At 40.3% G+C, this 27,805-nt stretch overlaps 1 protein-coding gene across 5 annotated transcripts; it reads right to left on the reverse strand.

Moving 5' to 3' along the window:
• Positions 1-1,170: 1,170 nt before the first annotated feature.
• RMDN1 (regulator of microtubule dynamics 1) lies at positions 1,171-27,755 on the reverse strand. Of its 5 annotated transcripts, none has more exons than XR_010598920.1 (11): positions 27,155-27,755; positions 24,724-24,841; positions 18,494-18,581; positions 13,960-14,119; positions 13,136-13,225; positions 12,964-13,019; positions 9,961-10,048; positions 9,162-9,227; positions 7,387-7,417; positions 3,167-3,300; positions 1,171-1,383 (listed from the first exon to the last, which is right to left on the reverse strand). XR_010598920.1 is itself a non-coding variant. In XM_024106243.3 (10 exons), the coding sequence occupies exons 1-10, from the start codon at positions 27,740-27,742 to the stop codon at positions 1,327-1,329; spliced, it is 1,410 nt and encodes a 469-aa protein (XP_023962011.2). In that variant the 5' UTR covers positions 27,743-27,747; the 3' UTR covers positions 1,171-1,326. The 5 variants fall into 5 exon arrangements, 3 of the variants coding, with proteins under 3 accessions (XP_023962011.2, XP_005299437.3, XP_005299438.2); XR_010598921.1 differs by having other exon boundaries at positions 27,413-27,729; XM_024106243.3 differs by lacking the exon at positions 9,162-9,227 and having other exon boundaries at positions 27,155-27,747.
• Positions 27,756-27,805: the final 50 nt, after the last annotated feature.

A 27,805-nucleotide genomic window follows, 5' to 3' on the forward strand; every position in this document is an offset into this window, starting at 1 on the left:
CACCAGGGTCTCCCTCTCACTGCAAAAGGGACAGGTTCCAGAAGTGCATGAACTGTGCCAGGTGCATGCCTGTGCTTACGGCACCACAGAGGGCAGTGGAACCTGGCAGCTTGTGGAACCTTCAGACTGGTGACCAGGGTTCCTTGCCTTCCTTAGGTGGCAGCAAATCCCACCACTTGGGGTGGGGCACAGGGCTGAGGAAGTGGATGGTGTGATACTTTCCCTCCCCAGGACCAAATGCTTCAACTGCCTGATTCTCAGAAACAAAAACCCTTTTTCACATGTCACTGGGTGCAAAAATGCTACCGTGTTTTTTTTTTTTTTTTTAAATACAATAGGCAGTATCTCAAACTAAACATATGATCCATTGAATTTTGTGTCAAAACCTGGGTTTTTGTACTGAATTGACATGATGCAGAAAAGTGGAGGAGTATAGTAGGGAACATTATCAAATAGTTTAGATTTAAGGTCCCCCTGAGACATGTACCAGCTTTTGTAAGTGCTTCTCTAGTTTTTATTCAGTGGTCCATTGTCAAAGGCCTTCACCATTCTGTCTTCACCACAGTGCTGCTTCCAGTTCCTTCCTCCTCTCCAGCAACAAGGTCATGAGAGGCTCACACTTAATGCTTTCTTCCACACCCTGCCTTGAAATGTCCTTCCTGAACTGAAGTATGTAAGGCTATTAGTTTCTTCCTTCCTCTCCCTTTGAGAAGGCTGCATACATGTCAGCTACTGTATGATGACAGAGCTGTGGGAAAATTAGTATTTACTCAATTTTATACACATTTTATATCTGATTGTTTCTCTTTCAGACTTCATATACTGTAGATTTTCTTAGGCCTGTGTGCCCACATGCATCAGCTTGCGGGATCAGGGCAGAGATACCATCTACTTCTGTCCATGCAGCACCTAGCCAAATAGTAAATGAGATATCCCCACTATATTCTGAGAACATGTGTCAAGTATCAGGGGGAAGCCATGTTAGTCTGTATCCACAAAAACATGTGAAGAGGTGGGGTTTTTACCTACGAAAGCTTATGTTCAAATAAATCTGTTAGTCTTTAAGGTGCCACCAGACTCCTCGTTGTTTTTGAGAATGTGTCATTCTGCAGAGCACACTTTGAGAACTCTTGCTGTTCAGTATATCTTTCTATAGAAATCACTTTAGTCTACAGTTTACATCATATGTATTTAGTAGTTGACAGCAGTTTTTTTACTAAAGATATACAGTGGTAAGGTGACAAGTTTAATTTTAATAACAGCCACAGTAGAACAAGCTCTAGGTATTTGGTCCTGAGCTTTAGTCACATTTAATGTAGTTTCTTCTTAATAGTTTAGTTCTCTTCGTATAGAATTGAGCAGTTCCACAGCTTCTTTCTGTACCTAAATTAAAAAAAAAAATGTGATGGTGAACAAAACTGGTATTATTTACAAGCTTTTCTATAGCACTTATGCCCATACTATCCAAGTGCCTCACAATTCCCTGTAAGACAAGTGTTATCTTAAAGATGTAGAAACCAGGATATAGAAATTGAGTGATTTACCCAGTATCATACAGGACCCTCATAGCACAACCATGAATGGAACTTCGAGCTCTGCTGATTTTCAGCCTCGTCCCTTAACTGCAGTACTTCCTCTCTAAACATTCATTTACTATACACACTAACTCTCTTCATTGTATTTAAGTCAAATATACAATAGCAGAAACAATTAGCACTTACTTATAGGAACTGCCATAATAAAGCAGCACCAGGTGGATCTGTTATCCCATCACTGACAGCAACTAAGTCAGATGTTTCAGAGCCAACAAACAGCTAACAGGCAAGTTTGTGAGGTCAGCAGTGTTTCTGGGACTTGTGGCCTGCCACTCCATCATTCAGTACTTTAGTAATCCTGGCTATAAGAAGCTGGACTTACACTAGTAGTTGCGTGCAGCATACACACGGCCATGTGGCAATTTGTTGCACACTGTGGAATAAACTGTTCACAATTTTTAACTTCTGAGTCTGTGTGAGGTTACACACCCTACAGTCCTCAATGAAAATGAAGGCCACATTGTTGTGTGTGTTTAATTCTCATCTTGATATAGCCACTTGAAACTGATTCATTCAAGTTTTTAACTGGGATCCAGTCCTGACTTTTCTATCCAACATTCCCATTGTTCAGAACTAACAGGGTACATCTTTGTCCTCCTCATGCTAACCCCATACAAGTAGACGGTGATCCCTTTACAATACAATTTTGCTCCAGGGCATCTATAGCCCTTAACAATTAAGCAGAACCCATGAAACTCAAAGCAACTTCATGGGCTAGACAGGAATCCACTTCAATGCTGAAAATCTCCCAACATTCCTGGGGTTCAGTCCATACTTTCAAAATGCTACTGGAATGTCAGTGCTTCCTCAGATGATATGCAAAAGCAACAGCTACTGAGTGCTATGACTCAGGAGAGAGACAAATAAGCTTATCTAGTCACAGTAGGCTCTCCCTGCAGACACCAGGCTAAGTGCTAAACAAGACTCATAATATATCAGAGACTCTGAGAGCCTCCAGCAGAAAAGGAAGTTTGTTCTTTGCTTGTAAATTAGATTTCTGCAAGAGGCTCCCTGTTCAAAGTGCTCTACTACTAGGTTGTTCTGTGATGAATCCTGTTTGTACAGTTAAGTGAATGTAGCTTTACAGTTCTCAGTAGTTGTGAGGTTTTTTTGCGGGGTGGGGTGGCAAGGATATGTGTATCTTTAAAGACGAGTTTGCTAGATAAGACACTGCCTGGAGCCCTGAGGAGATAATCCTGTTATCTTTAGCAGCTGAACATACAACACTTTTATCTATACCTAGTGGTAGTACATTCTCTGACAGAAACTCTTGAATCTTAGTGTCTCTTTAGCTCCAACAAAAACTTGGGTATTTATAATAGGAGCAGTAAGATTAGACAAGAGTTAATACCCTAAAATCTCATTTTTTTGTTTTAATACATTACTGGTCCAATAGGCAAAGATTCAGAGAAATTATTAATGCATTACGATTTGTTGGTGCCTGGATGCAATCCAAAAGTAGTTCCAGAAGTACAATTTAGTCAAATTATTTTTACAGATGTTCAGCCACTAAAGTGCCATGCATGTTGGTTTCCACATACTTACATTATGACAGTTATTATTTTTCCTACCTGTTTATCCTCCTCTGTATGTGCCGGATAATCCCTGGTTTTTGTTAGCCACAAGAGGGCCATCTTTTTGTTGTTTAACTTCAAGTACGTCTTCCCCAAAAGCAGCAAGTTTTTGCTGTAGAAGTTTGGATCAGCTATATAAAGTGACAGAAGAGGGAAAGATATTTTTGCCTCATTATACTGATTTTAGAGAAAAAGCAATTGTGCACTGGCTTGAGACATTCTTTCTCGCTTTAAATGAGAACTGTAGTGAGCATGGCGTACAATCCAGAGCACTATATATTGTGACTTGCTGAAACATTTACACTTTCAAACTACTTAATGCAGCTATATTTTGGGCTCAAAGAGGAGCGAACCAATGACACTGGAACAAATGTAAAGTTTTCACTTGCTGTGCTGGGCCCTGCGTACTCTGGTGCCCAACAGATCCAAATTCTGCAGCTATCTCAGTTAATTTTCATTGATATGGAAATTAATTTTGCCACCGGAGTACAGGGAAAGAAGGAGTTTACAGCCAGTATCAGTGGCTCCTCTCCCTATGCCTCTATTGCTGCAATGCTCTCCAGGTGGGCCTATCTCAAATTCAGCATGTGCAAGAGAAGAAAGGAGCTTCTCGCTCATTTCAGTAACACTGTCTCCTCTGCTCCAGGAGCCATGTGTGAGAGTTGCACATAGGTAACACTGGTGCAGCTGAGGCCTGAGAAGGAAGGGAGAAAATTTTGACAATATCGAAGAAAGTACTGATGGAAATCTGTATTTTTAGAAAAGGGAAACAAAAAAAACCCTTTCCTGATGTAAGAGAGGATTTTCATTGGTTCAAACACTCAAGGCCTGTGCTGTCTGTGCACTGTGTCTATTTGGACCATAGACTTTACAACATAAGCTTTCCAGGCAGAAAGTGTTTTCTCCAAGTATCCTACAGGGATGAGAATAATGATGACATTCAACAAATTACAGTAGATTCTACTTATTAGTAACCTCTTGGTTCCCAGCAAAAAGTCTCTTTTATCTAAAGGTTGCCAATAAATGGAAGGCAAATTTACAGGGCTGCAGCCAGGGCAAGGAGTGCTGGGACTTGCTTCTCTGGCTGGAGCCAGGGTAGGAAGCACCAAGACATGCATGCTACCTCTCCCTGCAGCCCTGCACACCTGCCTGTGGCTGGGAGGGGAGGCCGAGGGCAGGGCAGCAACCACAAGGTTTGGGAGGCTGCAGCCTGGGAAGGAATTGCTGAGCCCAGGGTCCCACTGCCATGCCTGGGCGCAGGCTGGAGAGCATAGAGAGGCAGAGCACAGCCCTGTGGGCCCCCGCTCCTCATGGAAAGCCCCAGCAAGAGGGCTGCACCCCTCCTCCCCACTACCTTCCTGCTTGCAACCTCCCCTCCCAGCTGCAGGCATGTTTGCGGGGCTGCAGCCAGGGAAGGTATGTCAAAAAGTTCTTAATAAGAGGCATCCCTGTGGTCAATAACCAAATCCTATTAACGCCAATGAGACGGGATTGGTTCTCAGCCAAATGTTGCTATTAACCAGAAATTGTTAAGATCTGGATTGCTATTAAGAGGCGGCCACTGTATGCACCTTTCCTCCGAAGGGCAAACATCACTTTATAAAATGGGGAAATAGGTAGAAAGGGTTAGCTTGCCTAAGATCACACAGCAAGTCAGCAGCAGGCTTGGGAATAGAACCAGGATGTTCTACTCCAGTCCCCTGTTCTAACCACTAGGCCTGCTACCCGCCTCATTCTTACTTCCATCAAAAAGTCACTTCATATTTGCCAGGCTTCCTTTTTAAAAGAGTATATAATTCTCCTCATTCTTATTTTTCTTTGATAAGGCCCAAATTTCACAACTGAACTCCATAGCTGCAAGTATAAATTTGACTTATTTGATGTCAGTGATGTTTGCTGACTTAACTATAACTTTTTCACATAATGAACCTTTCCATGAGCTTGAATTAATAAAAAGCAACTCAAAGGGAAAAACCTAAGATGCCATGTATCAAACATGCCGTACTGAATGCTATACTTCTTCCTGCTGATTATAAACATATGATAGGGACCCCCACACAGTAAGTTACATGGGCATGTAATTTAACTTTGTCGAACGACTGCATAAATCCTTGTTTGTCACACAAATCCACAAAAACATGGTCACATTCTGCATTTCAGCTTCTCTACATTCTGTTTTTTGTCTTCATCCTGTCTCTCTGTTTGGTTTCTGTACTAAGGGGAATTGAGTCAGTTTCCTGTGCTTGGTCTCTTAAATGGACAAGAGCCAGGAGGCTGTAACAGGGAGATTTATCCAGAATGAGGACAGCATAACAACAAGAATGATCACAAGTCTACTCAGATCTTCTCTCAGAGCTGGAGTGGTGAGGGTGAGACAGACAACTCAGCATCTGCTAAGTACCTTCTCTCCTACAGGTCTTAGCATCTGCACACAAAGTTAAACTGAATAGCCAGCTAGGGTATGTGTAACTGCAATATAAATCCAGGGTTCAAACTCAGGCTTAAGCCTAACCCACCTTCTGGCTACACAAATCGTGCTAACCCAGGGCTTGGTTCTAGGGTCCCAAGAACCCATATGGGTGAGGGTCCAAACCTGAGTCAAGCCAGGACTCAGGGTTCAAGCCAACCTTACTGCTTTGCTACGTGGATGCAGCCACACTGGACTCATGGTCTCGGAGTCTGCCACAAGTATCCCGCAATAATCCCATGGGCTGACATTCTTTGTCCCCTGGACAGTCAAGTTTTCCCACAAAGGGCCAGAGTGGCCACATTTTGGGAAGGTGCTAGGAAGGCTGGAATATGGGCAGTGGACTCCAGCCCACACAGGCTGGGACCCAGGGCTCAACAATTCCTAGCCTGGGGTTATAAATCAGTACAGACCCTCAAGCCCTAGGTTAACAAAGCCAAGGTCTGACACCTCAAGTTCTACTAACCCTGGGCTTACATTGCAGTGCAGACAGACTCCTGGAGAGGGGCGACAAGTCATAGGCTAACAGGCTAAAGTGGCAGGTCAAACAGTAGAGAAACAGAAGATACATCTTATCTTTTAAGCATTCTAACAGGCACCAATCGAAACACAGGACAGAGGTTCCCTCAATTACTTAAAAACAACCAAATTCTCTTTATAGCCAGCTCTTGGTATTTTCTTCCTAAAATTGTGCATCCACCATCCCAATCTCCTGCCTGTACTAACTCTCTCACAGACTTCTAATTCAGTGCTTTATCTATAATCTATTTTAGGGGTTTCTGCTGCTGCCCATCACTGTAGTATTAATGTATTCTACGTAAGATAGCAATAGTGGAGTCCCTAGTGGTTCTGGCTTGCCTCTCTTTTGGGGTAAAAAGCCTGTGTGGGATGTTTTCTTTGTTGGCTGATTTTTCTCAGGGATATTTTTACTTGGGGGGAGGGCATATTTTGCGGGTGTCAGTGGTCTGTCTTTCTAGCTGTGGTGGAAAGACCTTTTCAAAGAAGCCTCAGATTAAATAATTAGCTGCAACTGGGCAAGCTACAATTCAGTAGCTGCTAGTCAGGTTGTACTGGGTAAATCATTCCCTCTCTGGGCCCAACCACTATTTCTCCACTTCAGGTAACAGGGAGAAAAAATTCAAAAATATTTCCTTTTGTCAGGAGACAGTCTTTACTCCCAGTTGTATTTAAGCTGACCCTTAAGCAAGGAAAGGAAAAGTTTTCATTCAATTTCTGGTGAGAAGCAATGTAATTCCTAATTCACTTCATGCACAAGTAGAGCAGGTTGAAAAATAAGACTTTTTGCAGATTTTTTTCCCCAACCAGCTCTACTCATGAGTATGAAAGAGAAACTGTCTGAACTGGTTCTTTGCTTTTTCAAATGTTGCCCACTGGAACTACCATAAACTGGAAATATTGCACTGCTACAAGTGGTATGCATACATTTCACTATATAGTGCATTTTTAGAAATATTTCAATCAAACTGAAGGTTCTCCAATAACTATGCAATTGGTTAAAATCATCACATCATAATTCACCACAGCTCTGCTGCATAAAGGGGGGGAAGAGGAAAAAGCTTGCCATATAATTTAGGTCTAATGAGCTGAGTGGTGCGGCCAGGGACCTTGAACCTATGTTTCAACAGTACATATACTACTACGTGTTTAACCCCTGGGTATTTGCTTGCTTGTTTTGAGTCACCATGGGCAAGAGACTCATTCACCTACAAACAAACTACACAAAAATTACCTTCTTCAGCCTTGTGAAAGTAACTTAGGGCCTGGAAAAGATAAGAGTCTAAGTTAGTAATGCAATGCTGAATGACTAAGTCCACAGAGTCAATTTGTTCCTGAGAACACCCACACCTGTACAAGAAGGCTGTTTTTTTTTTTTAAAATCAAGAGATACTGTTGGTGATCTACTGTCAACAGAACACAGAGACAAACAGCCTTATAATATATATTTAACTACCACAAAGTTGGACTGATCTCAGAACAAGTGAAGAAATATATTCTAGATGTATATTTGTTTTTAAATTCACCACTCAGAATAATGCTTTTAAAAGTACCAAGTTGACAGCATTGAAGACCGAAGTCCTTCTTACCCACACAACAGGATCAGCACTGACAATGGCCATACAAGCTTCTCCACCCTATCATGCTCCTGTGCTCCAACCCTACCGGTTTGAGAGTATTTCTGTCTATACATCCATTTATTCCTTGGCTTAGCACCTCACTACAACTTTTGTTGGCATTAGTCATTACTGTGCTAGACTGAACCACTATCTCATTTAATAAACAGCCATCACATACTAAGTATTTTTGCTCAATGTTAATGACCTACAGGGAAAGTACTGTCTAAAAACGATTTTTTGAAAAAGCCACTAAGCATCCACAAAATGCTCTTTGTGCTGATGCTGCAGAAATTTATTTTCAGCAACATGCTGACATCAGTAAGGGTGGAGTTGACACTGCAACATACTTAATACTCTATTCATTTTTAAAGTACTACAAAACCCAGTGCCTGGTTTTGCAGAATTCAGCAGTACTATGAAATCCTAGTGCTTTTTTTGGGGGGGGGGAGGGGGCGGGAGAGAAAGAAACATTATTTAGTAGAGGTTATGGCCAAAAATTTGCCCATTCCAACAGAAAACCTGAACACAGCTGCAGGAACTTAGATTTGTAAAAAGCTACAGATTCAGACTAACATGGCTACCCCTCTGATTCTGGAACTTAGATTTGTTCACTAACAGCAAGGCCTGATGGGATTTTCAAAACCAAGTTATTCAACTAAAAATGTAACACATTTAGTGTAATTTAATAGTTTTTTGGGGGTCCCTAAGGTAACTCTGATCAAAGTTATATAGTTGAATAGAAAAAAAAAAGCCAGTCACAGATTCTTTATGTCTGGATTAGGCTGAAAACAATTCTGCCACCACTATCCTAAGTATATGAGGGCTTGTCTATATGAATACTTAGTGCACAGCAAACTGGGGAGCAAATCTATCTTGTACTAGCCTGCCACACACTGTCTGTGTGGACACTGTTGCCATGCACAAAAAATTCCCTTTGATCTACCCCCCTTTGAAATCAAAGTAGGCAACTTCTAGTACAGGGCCGCACATGCCACACCGACACTTAGTGCATCTCAGGCAAGTGTGAGGTAGATTTGTATCCCAGCTTGTCGCACACTCTTTGTGTGGGCAAGCCCTTACACAGCAGGCAATGTGCTTTAGTACTTAAAAGCTCCTGGAATCAGGAGAACTGTGATGTAGTCAGGGTAATGACACAGACTTCCTATGTGACCTCGGGCAAGTCACTTAAACTCTCTGGACCTCAGTTTCTTCATACATTACCAAAAAAAAAACCCAAACAAAAAACAAAAAACAAACAAAAAACCCAACCCAAACCTAGGAGGGAAATAATACTGGCTTCTAGATCTTATTAAGACGGGCACCTTTACATGTATATAATAAAATATGAAATAAAAAACAAAAATCACATGACTGTGGAGGACAAAGATACCTCAAGTTCAATCTGGAGGAAAACTCAAGTAGTTAAACAGTCATGAGGATGAAGAGGAAATATTTGCTAATGAAAAATGACAAAATCAGAGGGAAGCATTTTATTTTCATAGAAGGAAACGAAAATATAAATACTGAGTATCACTTCAAATAATATGTAGGTGCTCAGATATCATGGTGAAGAGAGCTGCATTGGAACATAGACAGACAATTATCTGTGGTCTGTCCTAATGGTAATCTGTCTCTGAGTATGCACCACTTTATGTGCTATGTGGTGGTTTGGAGATTAATTCTCAGCTGCCCCTTGTGTGTATCTCATTAAATCATCCACATTTGAGAGAAGGTGGTTCAATAGGTTCATGAACTAAGATAACTCCTTTTTACTGTATGTCATCAATGGAAAATAAATTGGAGGCTTTCATCCTAGTTTCTGCATGTACTTCTTATGGACCTAATATCAAGCTTTCAGAGCCCCACAGTCCAAAAGGATATTTGCCAAATAATAATGTCATTAGTCACTTTGTGACTGTTCTAGGCAAGGCCTGACTTGAGAAGAAACGAATTAATGTTTGTTGTTTTTACATGGAATCTTGCGTATTTCTAACAAGGCAACTTCATCGGCTCCAAATCTATATTTAATCCCTCAGTACAATTTTGTATATGACTGCACCTGTATTGTTCATCATTCTGAGCACTTCTGGGAGGTGAGCTTTATTAGTACAATTATTACTAGAACATGTTAGTGGCTTCTTATTTTTGCTAAGAAAAGTCTATGGGGAACAAGTATTTGCATATAGTACCTCTTCATACGTGGAGGTTGGTGGTGTTGCAAATAGCATTGCAGCTATTTTGCTTTGGTACCATGGCATTTCAGCAAATGAGTAACACCTGGAGCAAAAGCAAAAAGGTTTTATATATTTCACATTTCTCCTTTATTTGGAGGTTCATACTTTTTGGGAGTTGAAGGACCCCCAAGTGTCAAAGTTTGTCATCCTGCCAAGAACCCACAATTGTGAATAATTGCAATGATATTACTCGGTCTTTGAATCAGTAGTTACAATAACAATAAGATACTTAAATTAAAAATAAATTGAAACAATTGTTGCAGAAGACATAACCACTCTGCTAAAGAAGTTTAGCGCCTCCATTGCTGCTAATCGCTATTGCATAATAAAGATCAAAATCCAACTTTTAGCACAAAGTTTACAATATAGCCTATAGCTTGATTTTACTAAGAAAAATCACGGAGTTAAAGCTATCACTCCAACCAGATCCAGCCTTATGGCTTGTACTGTAGTGATTTAACCATATACTGTATGCATTTGGGTGTTTGAAAATTTTTGTAATAACGATATAAAACTGAATGATGACAGCCTGACCTAAACATAAGCTTGCTCCTCTTGATTACTTAATTAAAAAACCCCAAAAACAATAGTACTCTTGAGAGCCTGCATGTTCTACAGTCATGAGAACAGGATTGTGAGTCAAACTTCTGAGTTCTAATCCTGGGTCTGCCAGTTGGCTAAGTCCCTGTTCTCTACCTCAGTTTCCCCATTTGCAAAATGGAAATAGTCATTACTTGTTTATGGGGAAACTGTAAGGATTAATATTTGTAGAGTTTTAAACAAGTAAAGTGCAGCATATGTGATACTGATAACGTTTGTAACACCATATTCCAGAAACACATCTGAATTCACGAATAGCCTTGATTTGCTAAGAAAACAATGTTTGAAATTCCTCATATGTACATGCAGCCTGATTTCTGGGGGAGGGGGAGGGAACAGATGTGGTAAAGGTCTAGAAACTTATTGAAGCCTGAGTGTTGGAAAGCAGACACCCAAATGGGGTACAGTAGCAAAGCCTTGGTAGAATGCTATTGGCAAACACTCACGATGCCAGTGCAGGACGAAACAGAAGGGGAGTGAGAGGAAGGAACTGATCCAATAATTGATTTTTAATCCCAAATCTGTGATAGGAATGTAGGGACTCCCAATTCTCAGAACATTTCAAAAACTATACAACTTGGTAGCACTTCACTACCCAAGTAGTGACACACAATTCCCTCTTCTCAGCTTTTCCCTACAGTTTTCCTGGGTCAACTGAGTCGGGTTCATGGGGCTCTAGCTGGGCATTCCCTACCCCTTCTAGACATCGGAACGACAAGAGGCTGCCTCAGAGCTGGCCCGTAGGCTCCCCCCGAGTGCTGGGTGGCAACAGTTGCTGCCTCTGCTCCTAGAAAAATAAGTTCTCAGACTATTCCAGGAAGTCAGGCTACTTTGGAGCTACTGGTGCAGACAGGCTGTTACTCAGGAAAGGCAAGCAGGGAAAGCTGGAGCTTGCTAGGTTGCCAAGGGAGACCAGAAATAAAGCCATGGCAAGGACCAGTTGGTGGAACTTGGAACTGATTCTACAAATCCATTCTTATCCTCTTCATTTTCACCATCTTCTGTGGGTACTTCTACACAGAAAGTGAGTCTCTGAGCTTGGGTCAACTGACTCTGGTTTGTGGTGCTCATGCTGTGGGACTAAAAATAACAGTGTAGATGTTCCTGCTTAGGCTGGAGCCTGGACTCTGAGACACTGTAACAAGAGTGGATCTCGGATCCCAGGCTCCCACTCCAGCAGAAATGTCTATACTGGTATTTTTAACTCAGTAGCGTGAGCCTAAGTCAGCTGACCCAGGCTGTGACTCACTGCCGCTGGTGGGTTTTTTCAGTGTAGACATACTATGGCATTCTAAAGATTTCTTGTACAGGGCTGAAGTGGCTTTGGGCTCTCTGACAGATCTGCAAAAAGGAGGAGGAAGTGCTGCATCTGGACTCAAAACATGCCACAAGTTTTCGATACCATGTGAGAACATTTCAGAAAAAGCAATGAGAGAATGGGAAAAGGGAGCCCCCATGTGGTTATACAGGTCACAACTGGCCCCGATTTTTCTGGTAGAATGGATTTTTTCTGTCTCCTGTATTTCCCAGGCTAGCTCTCTCTCTCTCTCCTTCACAGCTTCTCTCTCATATGCTTTCCTCTGACTGATGCATCTAGTGCACACACACTCACTGACAGAGAAAAGGTGCCAGATGTCCAGCCAAGGTGCTTCTGCATAACATGTGGTGTTTGTACTAAAGATAAATTCCCAGCTCTTCACCTCCCATTCATCAGTGATGGGCAGTGACAATCAGATTGATTCTCATTCCATCTACATTTTCAGACTCACATTAATGCTAAAGTAAATAAAAATTCAGAGAGTTCTTAAAAATGTAATAGCATATTTAGATAGCATGACAGTGTAAGCTTTTTGTTTAAGAATATCAATCTGTCCTATCTGCCCTCACATCAGTCTTCAAAAGTACCTTAATTCATAGTATACATTTAAATTTTAAATTCTGGCTCTTTTGAAGTCAGTGGCAAGAGACACTACGGGTTTGACTCTCCCAACACCTCTGAGGCAGACACTCAGAAACACTATTAATAGTGTCCTCAATTTCTGGTGCCTGCTGTGAAAATAAACTGAAGTCTGCAACTTATTCTTCTGTATTCCAATGAACTAGAACTAAAATAAGGTCACTGGGCAGTTAGTTTCATCTTCTGAGTTATATTAAAACTTGGATAGCCAGAGTCTTTCAAATAACTCAGGACAATTTTCAAAAGATTTTCATGAGTGGATTTCAAGCCATTTAGCTGCTCTACAAATTTCTGCAAGTCATTTAACACAGCTACACAGCTTACTACACAGCTCAGCTCAAACATTTTCTTTTCTTTTTTGTCACAAGCTAACTCTGGTTTGAAGAAATAATCAGTCTTACCAAATGCCCATAAGGTGAATTGAGGTAGCATCTTTAGGATTGAGTTCAATGGCCTTCTAGCAAGAAAAAGAAAAGATGTAAAAGGTTGTTTCACCAGATCTGGCTTAAGAACACCGAAAAATGCACCCATAGTTGTCCCCTGCTATTTCATCTTATGTCTTATTTACAATACCTGGAAGTGTTCCTTGATAACATATGCATTTTCAATTTTAGTCTTGATTTCTTCATAATCTCCAGCATCACTGATGCAGATTGCATACCACTAAATTCAGAACAAAACAGGTCATTAAAAGAATAAGTAATAGCTCTAATTAAAATAAAATTATCATCACCAAGTGATCAGAACAATATTACTCAAATTTTAAAGCAAGTATTTATTAAAGTGTTGATTAATTAACACTATTGTTTGCTTACGAGAACTGTAATTATAATGGATAATTTAAATGGTGCGAGGAACCAGCCATGGGAGGAGCCAGTGCCTCACTATCACTAACTTGCACTGGCAGCAACACCGATTGTACTTAGTTACTACTCTGCTAAGGTCTGGGTCTGGTGCTACTGAGGAGAGAAGAGGAACAGGAGAAGAAAAGGAGGACAGACCCAGGAACCCTAGGAACTTGCAGCAGAGTCACTACCATGGCACAGAGGGAACAGAATGGATCTGTGATGCACTTTCCAGTGATAAAGGGGGAATAGTTCAGGCACCAAGAACTCTGACCAATCAGCTGCCTCTGTGGTCCTGTAGACAGTCATTTTCTAAATATGAGAGTTTGATTTAATCTGTGTGCTGGTCCTCTTAGAAAGCTGCCATCAAATTCTCCTGGGTCTCAACTAAAAAATTAACAAATTGTGCGTTGAAGAAAGCAGCATACAAATTTGCCAGATAACCTTATAGCTGTAAAGGTCACAGCAGAATCACAGTCACTCCTGTTTCTACTGCCAGATGTCAGGATAATGCATAGAAAAATTTCAGTTAAATTACTTTGAATGGCTCACCTTGTGTACTGCAAAACTTGATTCATTTTTCTCCAGTGCCTTCTTTGCATATTCAAGAGCTTCATAAACCAGTTGCTTTTTCTCTTCTGCAGAGGTGGTACTAAGTTGGGCTAGATCATGTGAAGCCCGCGCTAGACGCCATAGTATCTCCGCATCCTCACTAGTTATAAACATAACAGAAATATTAAGACTTGTATGGTCTACAAAGCAAGTGCAGGTCTTAAATCAATCACTTACTACACAGCTCAGCTTAGCATTAACGTAATATTGTACTATATGTAATTCTATACCACATGCAACGAAAGGCTGAATCCAACAAATACGAGATCTCAGTCACAGCGGATTTGCTGAAGAAATTTTGGCAACACTCTTTTGATCTGTGAAGCAATACTCCTATTGGCTCCATAGGAAGCAGCTTTTCTTTTTTTTAAATTGATGCAAATTCACATATAGCACCATTAAGCTAAAGCTAAAGAGACAGGAAGGAAAATAAAGAAAGCAACATTTATTTCTGACCCAAACTATATATTTTCCAATATTCAGTTGGTTTCAGCAGCATATCTTATAGGTATTGTAATATAAGCACTTGCAAAAGTTCAAAATAAAAATGTTTCAGTCCTTCCTTAAAAACTTTCAGTGGAAAGATTGTGTCATGTAAACAGTTTCCTACAGTGTTAGAACTCAAAACATTGCAGCACTGTGCAAGTGAAACTGACTAAAACCAAGAGTGAAAACAACAAATACAAAGAGTGAAAATTAAATTTGGATTTTTAAAAAAATTTTATTCTAAGGGCCTGGTACTTATATGGCCCCATGATCTGCACATACAACCTTTAAAACCTGCTCCCCTCAGAATAGCAGTATTTACCCTTCGTATAACTACTCAGATTCAACATATGCACTTTATTTACAGTAGTATGCACTTAATGGTTTAAATAAACAAATATACAAATCTGTGCAATTATCTTTAAAACCTAACATAACCTGTTTCTTGCTGGCCTTTCCTTTTCCTAACTCAGGCCATCCAAAATGTAGCTGTCAAGATTATCCTCCATTCTGACCACGTTACCCCACCTACTTGAGTATCCACTCTAGCTTCCCCTGTTCTTTGTATCAGATTTGCAATTAGATGCTATACTTTCAAAAGCTTCCATAATTCCACTCTGCCTATATATCTTCTTATGCCCACCCATCCCCTTCTACTCTCACCGTGCACTTCATTTCAAACTGTTCTCCATCTCCTTTACCCACTGTAGCCTTTGTGCTATCTTTCATGCTGCCTCAAATTCTTATAACAGTCCCCTCACCTCCTTCATACCATTCATCCCTTTCTTTAAAAAAATTCTTAAAAACCTGTTCCACAAAGCATTCCAAACTTAGTATCACTCATTGCTTTGGATTGCTGTGTTGCACTGTACAGGCTGTGACTTTAGACTATAAATTACTTGAAGAAGAGAACTCTGCTATGTTAGACACCATGCACTTATTGTGAAATGTCTTGTTCACTGGTGATACTATTCAAATAATAGTGCATACTGATTATGTGATTCTTGTTCGCTTTCTAGTTGTGCTTATTATTATGCATATTCCTGACTTCTCTGAAGCCCCAGTTTTCCAAAGGTCTAAAGTGCCTCTCCCCGCCCCAATACATAATATGACCATTTTTAAGAAATGAGAAAATTGTAGGGATAAAAAAACCTGTTTCAACCCCAGTGACAATTGGTCACTTCACACTTATTTCCTGATGTTAATACCTGCACACATCAAAGAGGCCAAAAGCAAAGTGAGAGCAAATGTCACATAGATCAGTTTTTATACATATGAGTTATCTTAGTAACTGCTACCACAAGTCAACCTCCTGACAACTCCCTAGTAGATAACTACCCAGAAGAAATATTTTAAACACACAAAAAGCACCTACCAGAAACCTTTGAAGTCATATTACATTATAATAAACATGGTAACCTTTCATGCCTATTATTGTTCTTATTCAGCTACTCTCCAAATCGATCATTATTTCCCTACAATTGAACAGTACTGCAGGCAGTGACAGACTCTTCCTAAGCATGTGACCTCACAACGAGCTTGCTCATTTAATAGTGGGTTCCTAGTTAACTTCAGTGAGCACTGGATACAATGGGAGCATGTGATAATATAAAAGGTGGGAAACAGCACAGATTGAAAATATAAGAAACCATTTATAAGAGAAGGAATAACACACAATAATTTTAACAAGACAGATGTCCTGTTCAGCTCATTCAACCAACTCTGATACAACCTTCATAGTTTACTGGAATGCCAGCCATATCTATGAAACACAACATTGGGACTATGTAAAAGTATAGTTGATGTCTTTAATGAGAAAAAGATGTGTACTTTTATTTTTCTACATTTCTTAATCACTATCTAAGAACAGAATTCTGGCACCTATGTTGCTCCTCTGAGTATGGAGAGTTATAGGTGTTATCAATAACTAAATGGGAAAAATACTCTCTAACGCAGCAAAATGACAAACACTAGAAAGGCTTTATTAGTTACTATGTCACCTGACTGCATATACACAGATTTTTATTGTGCCATTGGTATTCACTGCATTTTACAAAGATGACAGATCTCAGTATCAATGAGTTAGTTCAATACAATTCCTCTGTTTTGATACGCTGCCTAAAGTTTTCTATTTTGAACTCTAAGATTAAATAACAATTTATGAACATTTCAAAAGTCAGTGATTATTGTGAGACTGTGGGTAGAGAAGCTGAATCTTGAAATAAATGGAATGCTGGGTATCAAAAAACAGGAAGTTTCTAACACCTTGTCAAACAAATGATAGTTAAGTTTGGAACCTCAATACAAAATGTTTTTCGGGCAAGGTATTAAATATGGCATTACTAATCTGTTTACTGGATAGTTCTGCTCTAGGTACTGACCTAGCATAGAACTAAGTGACACAGTCTCCAAGCTGTCCCTATAATTTTTGTGCCTACGTGCCTCCTCCTACGAGAATTTTCAGCTTCCTTATGACTTGGTGTTTCTCTGGGACCACTCCTTTCCCCTTCTGATGGGGTGGAAACAACCCAGCCCAGCTCTCAAGGTTCCTCCATAAAGCCCTGGGGTACATCTAATCCACAAGAAAGAGATGCCCAGCCAGCCACCCCTTCCCCTGAAGGAGGGCATTCTAAAGAAAAGCCTCAGAGGGTTCTCTGCTTTTTCCTTTACATGGTCCTGTCCCAGCCTGCACAATGTTTTTTTTTTCTTTTTGTCCAACTAAGACATATGGGCAGGAGTAATACTCTCTGTGGTCAAGAACCCCTTCCTTGGCAGAAGCGAAATAAAAGTAAGAAGAAAAGAGCTGGTGAGCAGTACAGTGAAAAAGAGCAGGAATGCTCCTAGAGTTGGGAGAATTTTTGCCTCAATACATGAAGTGTGGGCTCTTTCCCTGATTTAATAATACATAAATACACCTCTACGTCGATATAATGCTGTCCTCGGGAACCAAAAAATCGTACTGCATTATAGGCGAAACCATGTTATATTGAACTTGGTTTGATCCGCTGGAGTGCACAGCCCCACCCCACAGAGCGCTGCTTTACCACGTTATATCCAAATTCGTGTTATATCGGGTCGCATTATATCTGGATAGAGGTGTACTGGTCGTCTTCTCCCACTCCTCTAGCTTCCATTAGTGAATTCTAAGTGTCCCTCTCTCCCCCACTTGCGAAATCTTCTCCCTGCCACCCACCCCTTTTCTTTACATGGCTCCTTTCTCCCTATGGGCCACTCTGCTCCCCCTCCTCTCAGGTCCAAGCCTCTCTGCTCCTCCTTCACCCCTACCACAAAAGAACAGATGGTCCTACCACTCTGCTTTCTATCACCTCCTTCTCTTACTGACAAAGAGCAAGAGGTTCAAAGGCTGCTCTGTTCCCTCTACTTCTGTTACAGGAGCTGGGACACTTGAACCGCTCTGTTCTCTTCTTTCTCCCTCCCCTCCAGCAAAGGAGTCAGAACTGACTCAGTCCACTCATGCTGGCAAAATTTCCATTTGCCTATGGCCAGCAGGTGTGTTTTGTACAGTAGCAAACACATTGTCAGCTCTGTAACACAGTGACGCCCCCCCGCCCCTTCCAAGCCTACAGAGCTGCCATTCACTTGCTAGGGGATTAGGATGAAGCAATACTACTGCTCTGTCCCACATGTCTACTAGAATACTTGCACACTAGAGTCTGTATTTAACCTTCTAACATACACTAGGGAAAGCAGGAGGAGTGCGCACCAACTTTCTTATAAGAACATTATTCTCAGGGGCCCTGTGCCAATGAAAAAGCTATCAGAGTGCTAACCCTCTGCTGCCCAAACTGAGCCTGACTATGAACCAGGTCCTTCCTTCTACATTGAAAGGGAAGAAAATTCAGGAGATTTTCTCTCTTACTGCAAAAAGGTGCAAGCTGGGTGCTCAGTGCTATCATATTTACTGTATTAGTTAACATGAACTGATAAAGGAGCGCTTCATGTGGGGATATTCAATACAGTGAAATACCTGTTTTTGTGCTGGATCAGCAACTGATAGAGCTTTTTGGTTTCTCCACTCCCATACAGGTAGTCTGCTTGCTCTATGATTTCCTCAACTTCAAAAGGGGTATGGATGGTGGAAAGAGAAGACAAAAAGATTAATAAATACGATAGCCTACCAGATCAGCAACAATATTTCAAAGTACAACAATCCAACAGGCTGCTAGCCAAAGTACCCTGAAACACAAAAAATCAGCACACAAAAAATCAGCACTAAGACGGGGTCAAACAACTCTTTCCTAATAAGTATCAAGTGTTTCCAATTTCAAATTGGCTACCTATACTATACTTTTAGCAGCCATGGGATACAGAATTGTACCAGCTTTGTTTATTTTCAATGAACAACTTCTAGGAACAGAAACAACATTAAAAAAATATTACTCTATGAAACTATAAAACAGTCCTTAGCAACAGACAGTGTTAGAAGTGTAACAGATTTTAGAATGTTAGTCTGATGACCTCACAATGGCAGAACAGAAAATGTTTGGTTTAGTTTTTGGTGATGAACAAGGACTTGTCTACAGTGCAATTAAAAACCAACGGCTTGCCTGGGACAGCTGACTTGGGCTCGGGCCAAGAGTCTGCTTAAGTGAAGTGTAGACGTTCGGCTCGGGCTGGAGCTTGAGCTTTGGAACCCGAACATCTACACCGCAATTAAACAGCCCTTTAGCCCAAGCCTCACAAGCCCAAATCAGTTGACCCAGTCTAGCCAAGGATGTCCAGTCACAGTGTAGACACATCCTAAGTGATCAGAACACGGAGCGTGTGGTAGGCCAGGGACTGAAATATAGCAAGGTGAAGGGGATGAATGCAGTAAGGGTCACTTAGTATTGGACTGATCCTTCCATGTATTTTCTTCATAATTTGTTGCAGGGTGACTTATGTTTTCAGTCTTAAATCATTATTTTGTATATAACCAGCAGTACATATAAATAATTCAAAAGTATTAAGATACATTAGTGATATAATGCTTTTTAAAATATTGTGGGTTCTGGCAATCAGAGATAAGAGCTCCACAGTTACAGTAGTAATCAAAGTAGTACTGTAACATGCATGAGGCCACAGACAATGAAACTGGAGAAAATTTTATTAAATGAACCAAAATTGGGCTTTTCAGTCCAGCTTGCCACTTTATCAAAGTTTTGCTGAATTAAGCCCTTAAGCACCTGGTTTTCAAAACTAGAGTATCATAAATTTTTGTTTTTAATACCACATTTTCCCCCCCACAGAGCTCTTCCGGGTTTACTTTGTAGGTTCCTAAATAGGCTTAGAACAGCCTGCATTCCCAGTAACTGCAAATCCCCCATTCTACATAATAATAATAAATACCTAGGTCTTATTTATGAAGATATAGGTCTTTGTCTGGTCATTCTTATTGTTTATCATCCCGCCCCAAGCAAATACATGAAGTTCATGTTTTTGAAACTGGAACAAAGCGTGTCATGGGTTGGATTTAAGTAAAAAAGATAAATATGTTAAAAATGAACATTTACAACCTGGAAAGTTAGAAGCTGTACTATTCTCTAGGATTTTTTCCATATTTTGGCTACCAGAGTTGTTTAATTCAATTTCACTCATAATATTAAGGAGTTTAATATTTACTAAATATCTTAAAAGGTGACAATTTTAATTTGTGTTTTCTCTTCAATGGTGTTGCTATCCCAAATAAGAAGTTTAACATTTTGCTTTTTCCCCATATTAATTCTGTATCATAACCTTCCAAAGTTTAAATTTCTGATAATGGAAATGGTGGGATAAGACTCATTCACACCACACAGTAATTATATGAATAAAACATAGTTGTGTTCCACAAATTGATATACCAAATGTGGTTGAAGGGTTCTACCATGATCATAAATAAAAGACATAAAAGAATGTGAGTATCTTGCCTAGGTTCCTCTTCCCAATTAAAAACAAGGTGTTCCATCTGATAATCCTATTTTTGCCATAGGTTTGTTATATTTTGATTTAATCATTTTTATAAAGAATGACCACATCCAACCATTGTTGGGTTTTTAAATTGTTGCTAGAAGGAAACTTCACCCTGGTCAAAGACCTTCCCAGTATCTAGACTACCTAGCTTTCTTCTTCTTAACTCTTCAATTATGTTTATTATTCTACTAAAGTCTTCCATGTGACAAAGCCTCTTCCGATCCAAATATACAAATTTAGGCCCTTTGATTCTAACAAAAACATTTACATAGATGTATAACTTTAAGATATGAATAATCTATTGAAGTTGATGAAAATACTCAAAGTTAAGCATTTGTGTTTTACAGGAGTAGCCACAATTACTTTCTCAATCCTTAAAACTGCAGTGTTTATGAAAGTTTTATAATCCTGTTTTAACATGAGGCGCGTGATCTACAAGAGTCAAGCCTTTACTGAATCTTGATTTGGTTTGAAAGACAGTCAGCCTGTACCTAAATTAAACTGGAGATTTTTCTTTTTCAATTTTGTAGTTGAATACTTTCATAAGTAAATGCGTCATTTGGGTCTAGAACGCACAATATTTTGGTGCAAAACCACTCACTCCAGGTGTTTTCCTCGAGTGAAGATGTTATATAGCTTTGGAGACTTCGTTTCCTCCAATCCCACCCCAGCTCCAATTTGTCTATGTAAAGTGTAGGTAGGTTTCTTAGTTACATGCTTTTATTTCTGTTATAGGTACCTGGGATTCAGATGGCCATAGCAATTGATAAAATAATTAAGTATCTTAATCTGGATCCATTATTAATTTCCCAGATTTATCTATCCCATAGCTTCTATTTATAGCTTGAGTGCTGCTATTAATGTACATACTGAGGCACTTTTCTGTTTTTACCTCCATTCATACATGTGCTTTATGAAATTAATTTTTTGGCTTTTCAAAGGCTAATTGCCTATGTTCTTGTCTAGTACTTAAATGTTCATTTCCTTATTTTCAATTTTTATGTGAATATCTTATTATTGGATCCATTGGTGTTCATCTCTTTGAAGAGTTTTGAATTTTCACTTATACAATTTTTCTAATTTTTTTTTCTGTGAGAGAAAGGCTGTCAAGAGTCTACTCTGTCAAACCTCAGACCTAGCTATGAACTAAATTGTGTGGTGAGCATCCTCTCCAACATCTTTCACTGGCAACATGTGATGGGTAAATCTAAAAATATTCATTTAAGGAGACACTGTCAAAAACTTCAGTGCTTATTTTCATTCTTCCAATGTTTGCAATGCCCTTATTAGATGCTTAAAAATAACATTTCTTCTGTTTCTTTCTTGACCATTGGTAAATATTGTTTGTACTTTTTATTAATAAAGGAAGGCATAAGCTAACATAGCATATGGTTACTGACTTTTGTTCAAGAGTTTTTATAGAGATATCAGCACATTTCTGTGAATAATTTGAGTTAAATTAGTTTCCCCTCTGATGGGAGAAGTCGGATTCTACAGCAGTAATAAAATACTTTACAGAGAATATTTAATAAAATAAAAATGCATTTAAGTAACACAGAAATACTTACTTGGTATTAATAATGTATGCTTGTTTGTTTTTCAATCATGTATTAGTTTCTAAAACAGAAAATCAAAGGAGGTAGGCCTTACAATGCTATTTGCTGTTGTGTGGATTTTACAACACACTGATAGTTTGTCATTGCTTTTTTTTGTTATCAAATAATATTTTCAAGTTTATTTCACTTATTGCATATTAATATTCACATGACATTTTACTGTGACTAATTTGTAGAGAGATGGAGAATAAAATGGCTAGTCATGTGATATAAATACAACATTTTGGCTCCTTAATTTTGACTGTTAGAAGTTCACAGAACAAGATTATTTCTATAAAACATGAATCAGATGCAGCACAGACTTGACAAACTAAAACGCAGTTAGGAATTACGACTGAGTTAACTAGACTCTTTACCTATTTCAAAGTACTGAGATGCTCTCAGTATCTCAGAACTTGCCTTACCCTTACAGAAAAGCTAGACCATGACCTATTAAAGTACTGCAGATTTTGCCTTTCTTGGGCAAAAGTTTATTTTTGACAATATTCATTTAATTGTCCTTGGGTAGCCCTGGGGTAACACCTAACGGAAATGTTTTGATTTCTCTTATAAGAAATGGCTTGGTTCAGCCAGCTTTCTGATTCCTCTTCTAGTAACATGGGTCCCTTAATACAGCTATTGTTCCTTTAGCTGTTGCTTTCTTGCCACTGTCTCTTCAGAATTCAATGACATTTTCACCACATATAAAGAATATCTAAATCCAGTATTTTAGGTATAAATATAATAATGAAGAGGGCCTCAAGGCCAAAAGCAATCTTAAGCATGCAAGTTTGAAAATCGACACGTTTTCCATGGTTTCAAGTTGTTTCTCCAAAAGCTTCAGGTTTCCATTAGGCCCTCTGACAGTGATGACATTTTTCTCTCAAATTCCACTATTTTCAATATTCACCACTCAGTTCAGTACTAATGAAGTAATTGACTAATTATTTTAGGTTTGCTGGAAACTTTCTATTCATCTCCACAGCTGTCAGTAGATGCTTATCGGATTTAATATGTTGATTGAAATTTCAAAAGCGATGCTGTCAAGTCAAATCTTTTCTAAAACGTTTTTCTTCCCTCTGTTAAATACCATCTTGTATTCCCTCATGAATTTTGAGCAGTTCTAATCTGGCTTGGTGTCTGCTAACTTGCCCTAAGGGCTCTGGTCACTTGATTTTTCCTGCTTTGCTTTAATTGTGTACAGAAAGTTGTCAGTAGGTTCTTTTATAATGTGCTCAGAGCTATAATAGTCTTTAAAAATGACATCAAGTGGCAAGATTTGTACAGATACTTTTTTCAGTCCAGTGCTCTGTAATTATTAAAAGAGTGAAGCCTAACTTAAATATAGCTTAAATGGAGGCAAAAATAAAGATATGCCCAATATTTCTAGTTATTTCTAAAACCTTGTGGAAAATGAAGCTCTGAAGAGTGGAATCTACCTAATCAACAACCAGTCCGTGGACCAGTGCCGGTCCCTGAGATCTCCCTGACAGTTTAGGAAGGCAGCAGGCCGGTCCCTGATATCAAAAAGGTTGAAAACACTGCACTAAAGGACACAGCACTTAGGCAAAACGCTCACCTCAATACCTGGGAGAAGACAAAGGAGTATGAAGATGGAGGATCATTGTTTCTACTGCAGTGAGTACAATGTTTTTTTCTTCTGCAAGAATCCTCATTTGGAGCTTATTTGAAAAAAAAGATGTATAACATTTCCAAGAAATTCAGCAGCCTGGGAAGCATTTAGAGAGCTAGCATTGTACTGATTTAATTTTGATCAGAATAATATGTGTAAAGACTACTTAAAACAAGGCTTTAGACTGAATCTTTGATATTTTACTATATTTCCAAAGATTCCAGCACTTACATTTCAGACCAAGACATTTTGCTCCATTTCTAGCTAAAATCACGAGCCCAATGCTGCTATGATGTGGATTTCCACTAGTACCAACAAAAATTAAAATTCTAATTCTACAGTTGAATCAAAGATGAATAGCTCTATTCTGAATCCCAAATTCAACCTTACCTCCCAACAAAGACTTCAAAGAAACAGCATCTGTGTCACAAGTTTCAGAGTAACAGCCGTTAGTCTGTATCCGCAAAAAGAAGAACAGGAGTACTTGTGGCACCTTAGAGACTAACAAATTTATTAGAGCATAAGCAAACTGTCTGTACTGGGCTAGCTTGATTATCACTTCAAAAGTTTTTTTCTCTTAATTAATTGGCCTCTCAGAGTTGGTAAGACAACTCCCACCTGTTTATGCTCTCTGTATGTGTGTATATATATCTCCTCAATATATGTTCCATTCTATATGCATCCGAAGAAGTGGGCTGTAGTCCACGAAAGCTTATGCTCTAATAAATTTGTTAGTCTCTAAGGTGCCACAAGTACTCCTGTTCTTCTTTTTGTGTCACAAGCTTATTTTACCCACACAGCAAAGTTTTGGCTACATTCCTAGTGATATTTCTGAGAAGTGAGCCATGCTAAACAAGAACTTCACTGTTTATTTAGTTCAAAGGTAGCCTACAGTTGAACAGATTATATAAAAATAGCCTATAGTGGAGATATTGGAAAACCTTACATAAAATGCTTCTCACAAAGTTTTGGTACTGTAAAGAAGTGCCAAGTCTGCATCTGAATGACCTCAGGACATTTGAATTCATAGAGCTTTACCTTTGACACTAGCATGAACCACAGCAAAGTGAGAAATAGAGTTGTAAGCTTCATAACCCAAGTAAGACACTGCTGAGAGTGCAAGCCCTCTTCTGAAAAGAGTTAATTTTCCAAACACCTGAAAAGAAAAATAAAGTAAATTTATAATCTGCTATAAGATTTGACAAAGCTGTTCTGCAGCTCTCTGGATTACATTCCAATCTTATGTGTCCAAGAGGCTCTCAGAAGTTACAGAATAACAATAATAGGAACACTTCAAGGTTTTATTTTGTACTGTGCAAACAGGAAACTGGGCTTTGGGAATTGATTCATTATTATACTTTGGAACATGAACCTAGTACTATTAACATGAAGAAAGAACTACAAACAAAAGTAACTATGTTTAATTGTGCAAAGAATACATGACAAAACAATAAGCAAGAATACAGAGTTGTTTGGTAAAAACTGAATTAAAATATATGAGTAAGCAACTTAGAAAAAAAGTCAAAAAGTGTCATGTTTTAATTTCCTAATGATAAAGTCTGAGTCAAACTATGAGTTATTTTCCTCCTGCTTCAAGTGTAATTGAAAACTTTGCAGGTAGCCTAAACTTTTGCCTGAAACCCACAAATATAATTGACTTGGAAGGATCTCTTCATCTCTTAACTGATTTGATGCTCAAATTGTATTCAAACTGTCTTTGCTAATTTTGTCCCTTTGCTAAATCAAATACCTGCTCATTAACAGACTTGTAATTGAGAATGTTATGGTTTGTGTGTTTTAAGACACCAAAACCAGAAATACTGATTTAAGTGTTGAGAACTTGACATGCTATTTATGCTACAACAAGCATACATATCCAAGGCCTGGTCTACACTAGAGTTAGGTCAATGCAAGGCATCTTACGTTAACCTAACCGTGATAGTGTCTACACCTAAATTTCGCTCCTGCCAACCTAACTGCCCCGCTATACTGTCTTAATAACTCCACCTCCACAAGCATCATAGAGTCAAGGTCGATGTAGTTAGGCCAATGCAGTGTCAGTGTAGACACTGTGTTGCTTATGTCAACTGTTACTGGCTTTCAGGAGCTATCCCACAATGCCCCACATTGACAGTACAATCGATACAAGTGTTCCTGGTTAGGATGTGCACTGTTGATGCAAGGAGCGAAGCGCAGACATGCACAAGCGATGTAATTACAATGGCGGCTGTATGCCAATGTAAATTAGGTTGACTTAATTTTACAGTGTAGACATGGCCTAAGTCATGCAACCCTTAAAACATTATTACTTTTGTAGATCATAAACCCAGCTATTTTAGAAGCCAGAATATCATCCGTCACCAATAATTCCTATTTATTTCTTTATATTCCTTTCTACGCGGCTCAATTTAGCATTCAATTGCCACACATGAAAAAATGACAGAGTCCTGTGGCACCTTATAGACTAACAGACAATAAGCTTTCGTGGGTGAATACCCACTGCATCTGACGAAGTGGGTACTCACCCACAAAAGCTTATGCTCCAATACGTCTGTTAGGGCTGGTCTACACTGGGGGGGGGGTGGTGGTGTCGATCTAAGATACGCAACTTCAGCTACAAGAATAACGTAGCTGAAGTTGACGTATCTTAGATCAATTTACCTCGGGTCCTCACGGCGCAGGATCGACGGCCGCAGCTCCCCCGTCGACTCCGCTTCCGCCTCTCGCTCTGGGGGAGTTCTGGAGTCCATGGGGAGCATGTTCAGGGATCGATTTAAAGTGTCTAGACGAGACACGATAAATTGAGCTCCGATAGATCGATTACTACCTGCCGATCCGGTGGGTAGTGAAGACGTACCCTAAGTCTATAAGGTGCTACAGGATTTTGTCACTTTTTACAGATCCAGACTAACATGGCTACCCCTGATGATGATACATGAAAAAATGAAACCTTAAACAGTGATGTGGAAGCAGATTATTTTCCCCAGTTGCCATGACACTAAAAGTAAATCAGTGTAAACGAGGGCATCAAGAAGACAGTCATTGCCGACCCATAGTGGACCAAGAACCAAGTGTAGTACAGCTCAGAAAAGACAAGCAATGTGTAACTTGTTTGGGACTGTCTGTGTGGACAGAAGGCATCTGACTTCTCTAGAAGTAGGTCACATCAGGCATTGCTTTAACCATGAGCTCTGCTTCTGTGTTTTGGGCTGATACCAGTAAGGGCAGCAGGCGGGCCTGACATGTTGCGGTGCTACAGTTAGCAGTGTTTGAGGAAGGGGATACCTGAGGTAGGTTCATGTTTGTCTTCAGCCCCGTGGCTAACTAGGTGTTGACTTGACCTGCACTTTCTAGAACAGTGACTGGACAGGGATCAATGGCAGCTCGACCTGGCCCCCTCCACCCAAGCAGGGAGATGAAAGAGGGTGAGAGGCCCGAGTGCGCCCAGCCCTCCAGACCGCAGGCTTACACCGGGAAGGGGCGTGGGGGGCTCCTGCAAGGGATGGACCGGGGGCGGTGGATAGGAGGCTTCGATCGCAGGGAGAAGAGCCCCTGAAAGAATCTCCGCTCCGGCAGGACGGTCTCTCTCCGGCGGGCCTGACATGCTGGGGCAGCGGCCTGGCCGGGGCGCTGGCCTGTGACTGTCCCGGCGGAGAGGGGCGCGAAAGGGTCCCCAGAGCGCGTCTCCCACGCGGGGCTCAGTGTCCACTTCTGCCGCCTGCCCCACCTGCGCCTGCCGCCACCAGCCGCGTCTCACGCCTCCAGCCTCGGACAGGAGCCGCTTCCCCACCCAGACAGCGCCTCGGCGCAAAGGCCTCAGGCTAATAACCGCTGCCGCCATGATGCGCCACCCCGTGCTTGGCCCGACCCGCCTGCATCCTGGGGAACCTAGTAAGAGCGCCCGACCGGAAACGGTCCGTCTGCAACAATGTCCGGGCCATACGGGACCGGGGCTCCTGTGTTGACAGGCTGCGGTCAGTGCCCGGTAGTGTCCGAGTAGGACACATGATCTCGCTCTTTCCGTTCCGCCCGCTGAGTTCTCCGCTCTTCCCCCCATTCCTTAGAGGGAAGTGTTGGGGGCGGGACTAAAGCAGGGTCTCTGCGGGAGCAAAGTAGAAGG

Source organism: Chrysemys picta, chromosome 2, assembly GCF_011386835.1.
Source record: "Chrysemys picta bellii isolate R12L10 chromosome 2, ASM1138683v2, whole genome shotgun sequence".
Taxonomy (NCBI): Eukaryota; Metazoa; Chordata; order Testudines; family Emydidae; genus Chrysemys; species Chrysemys picta.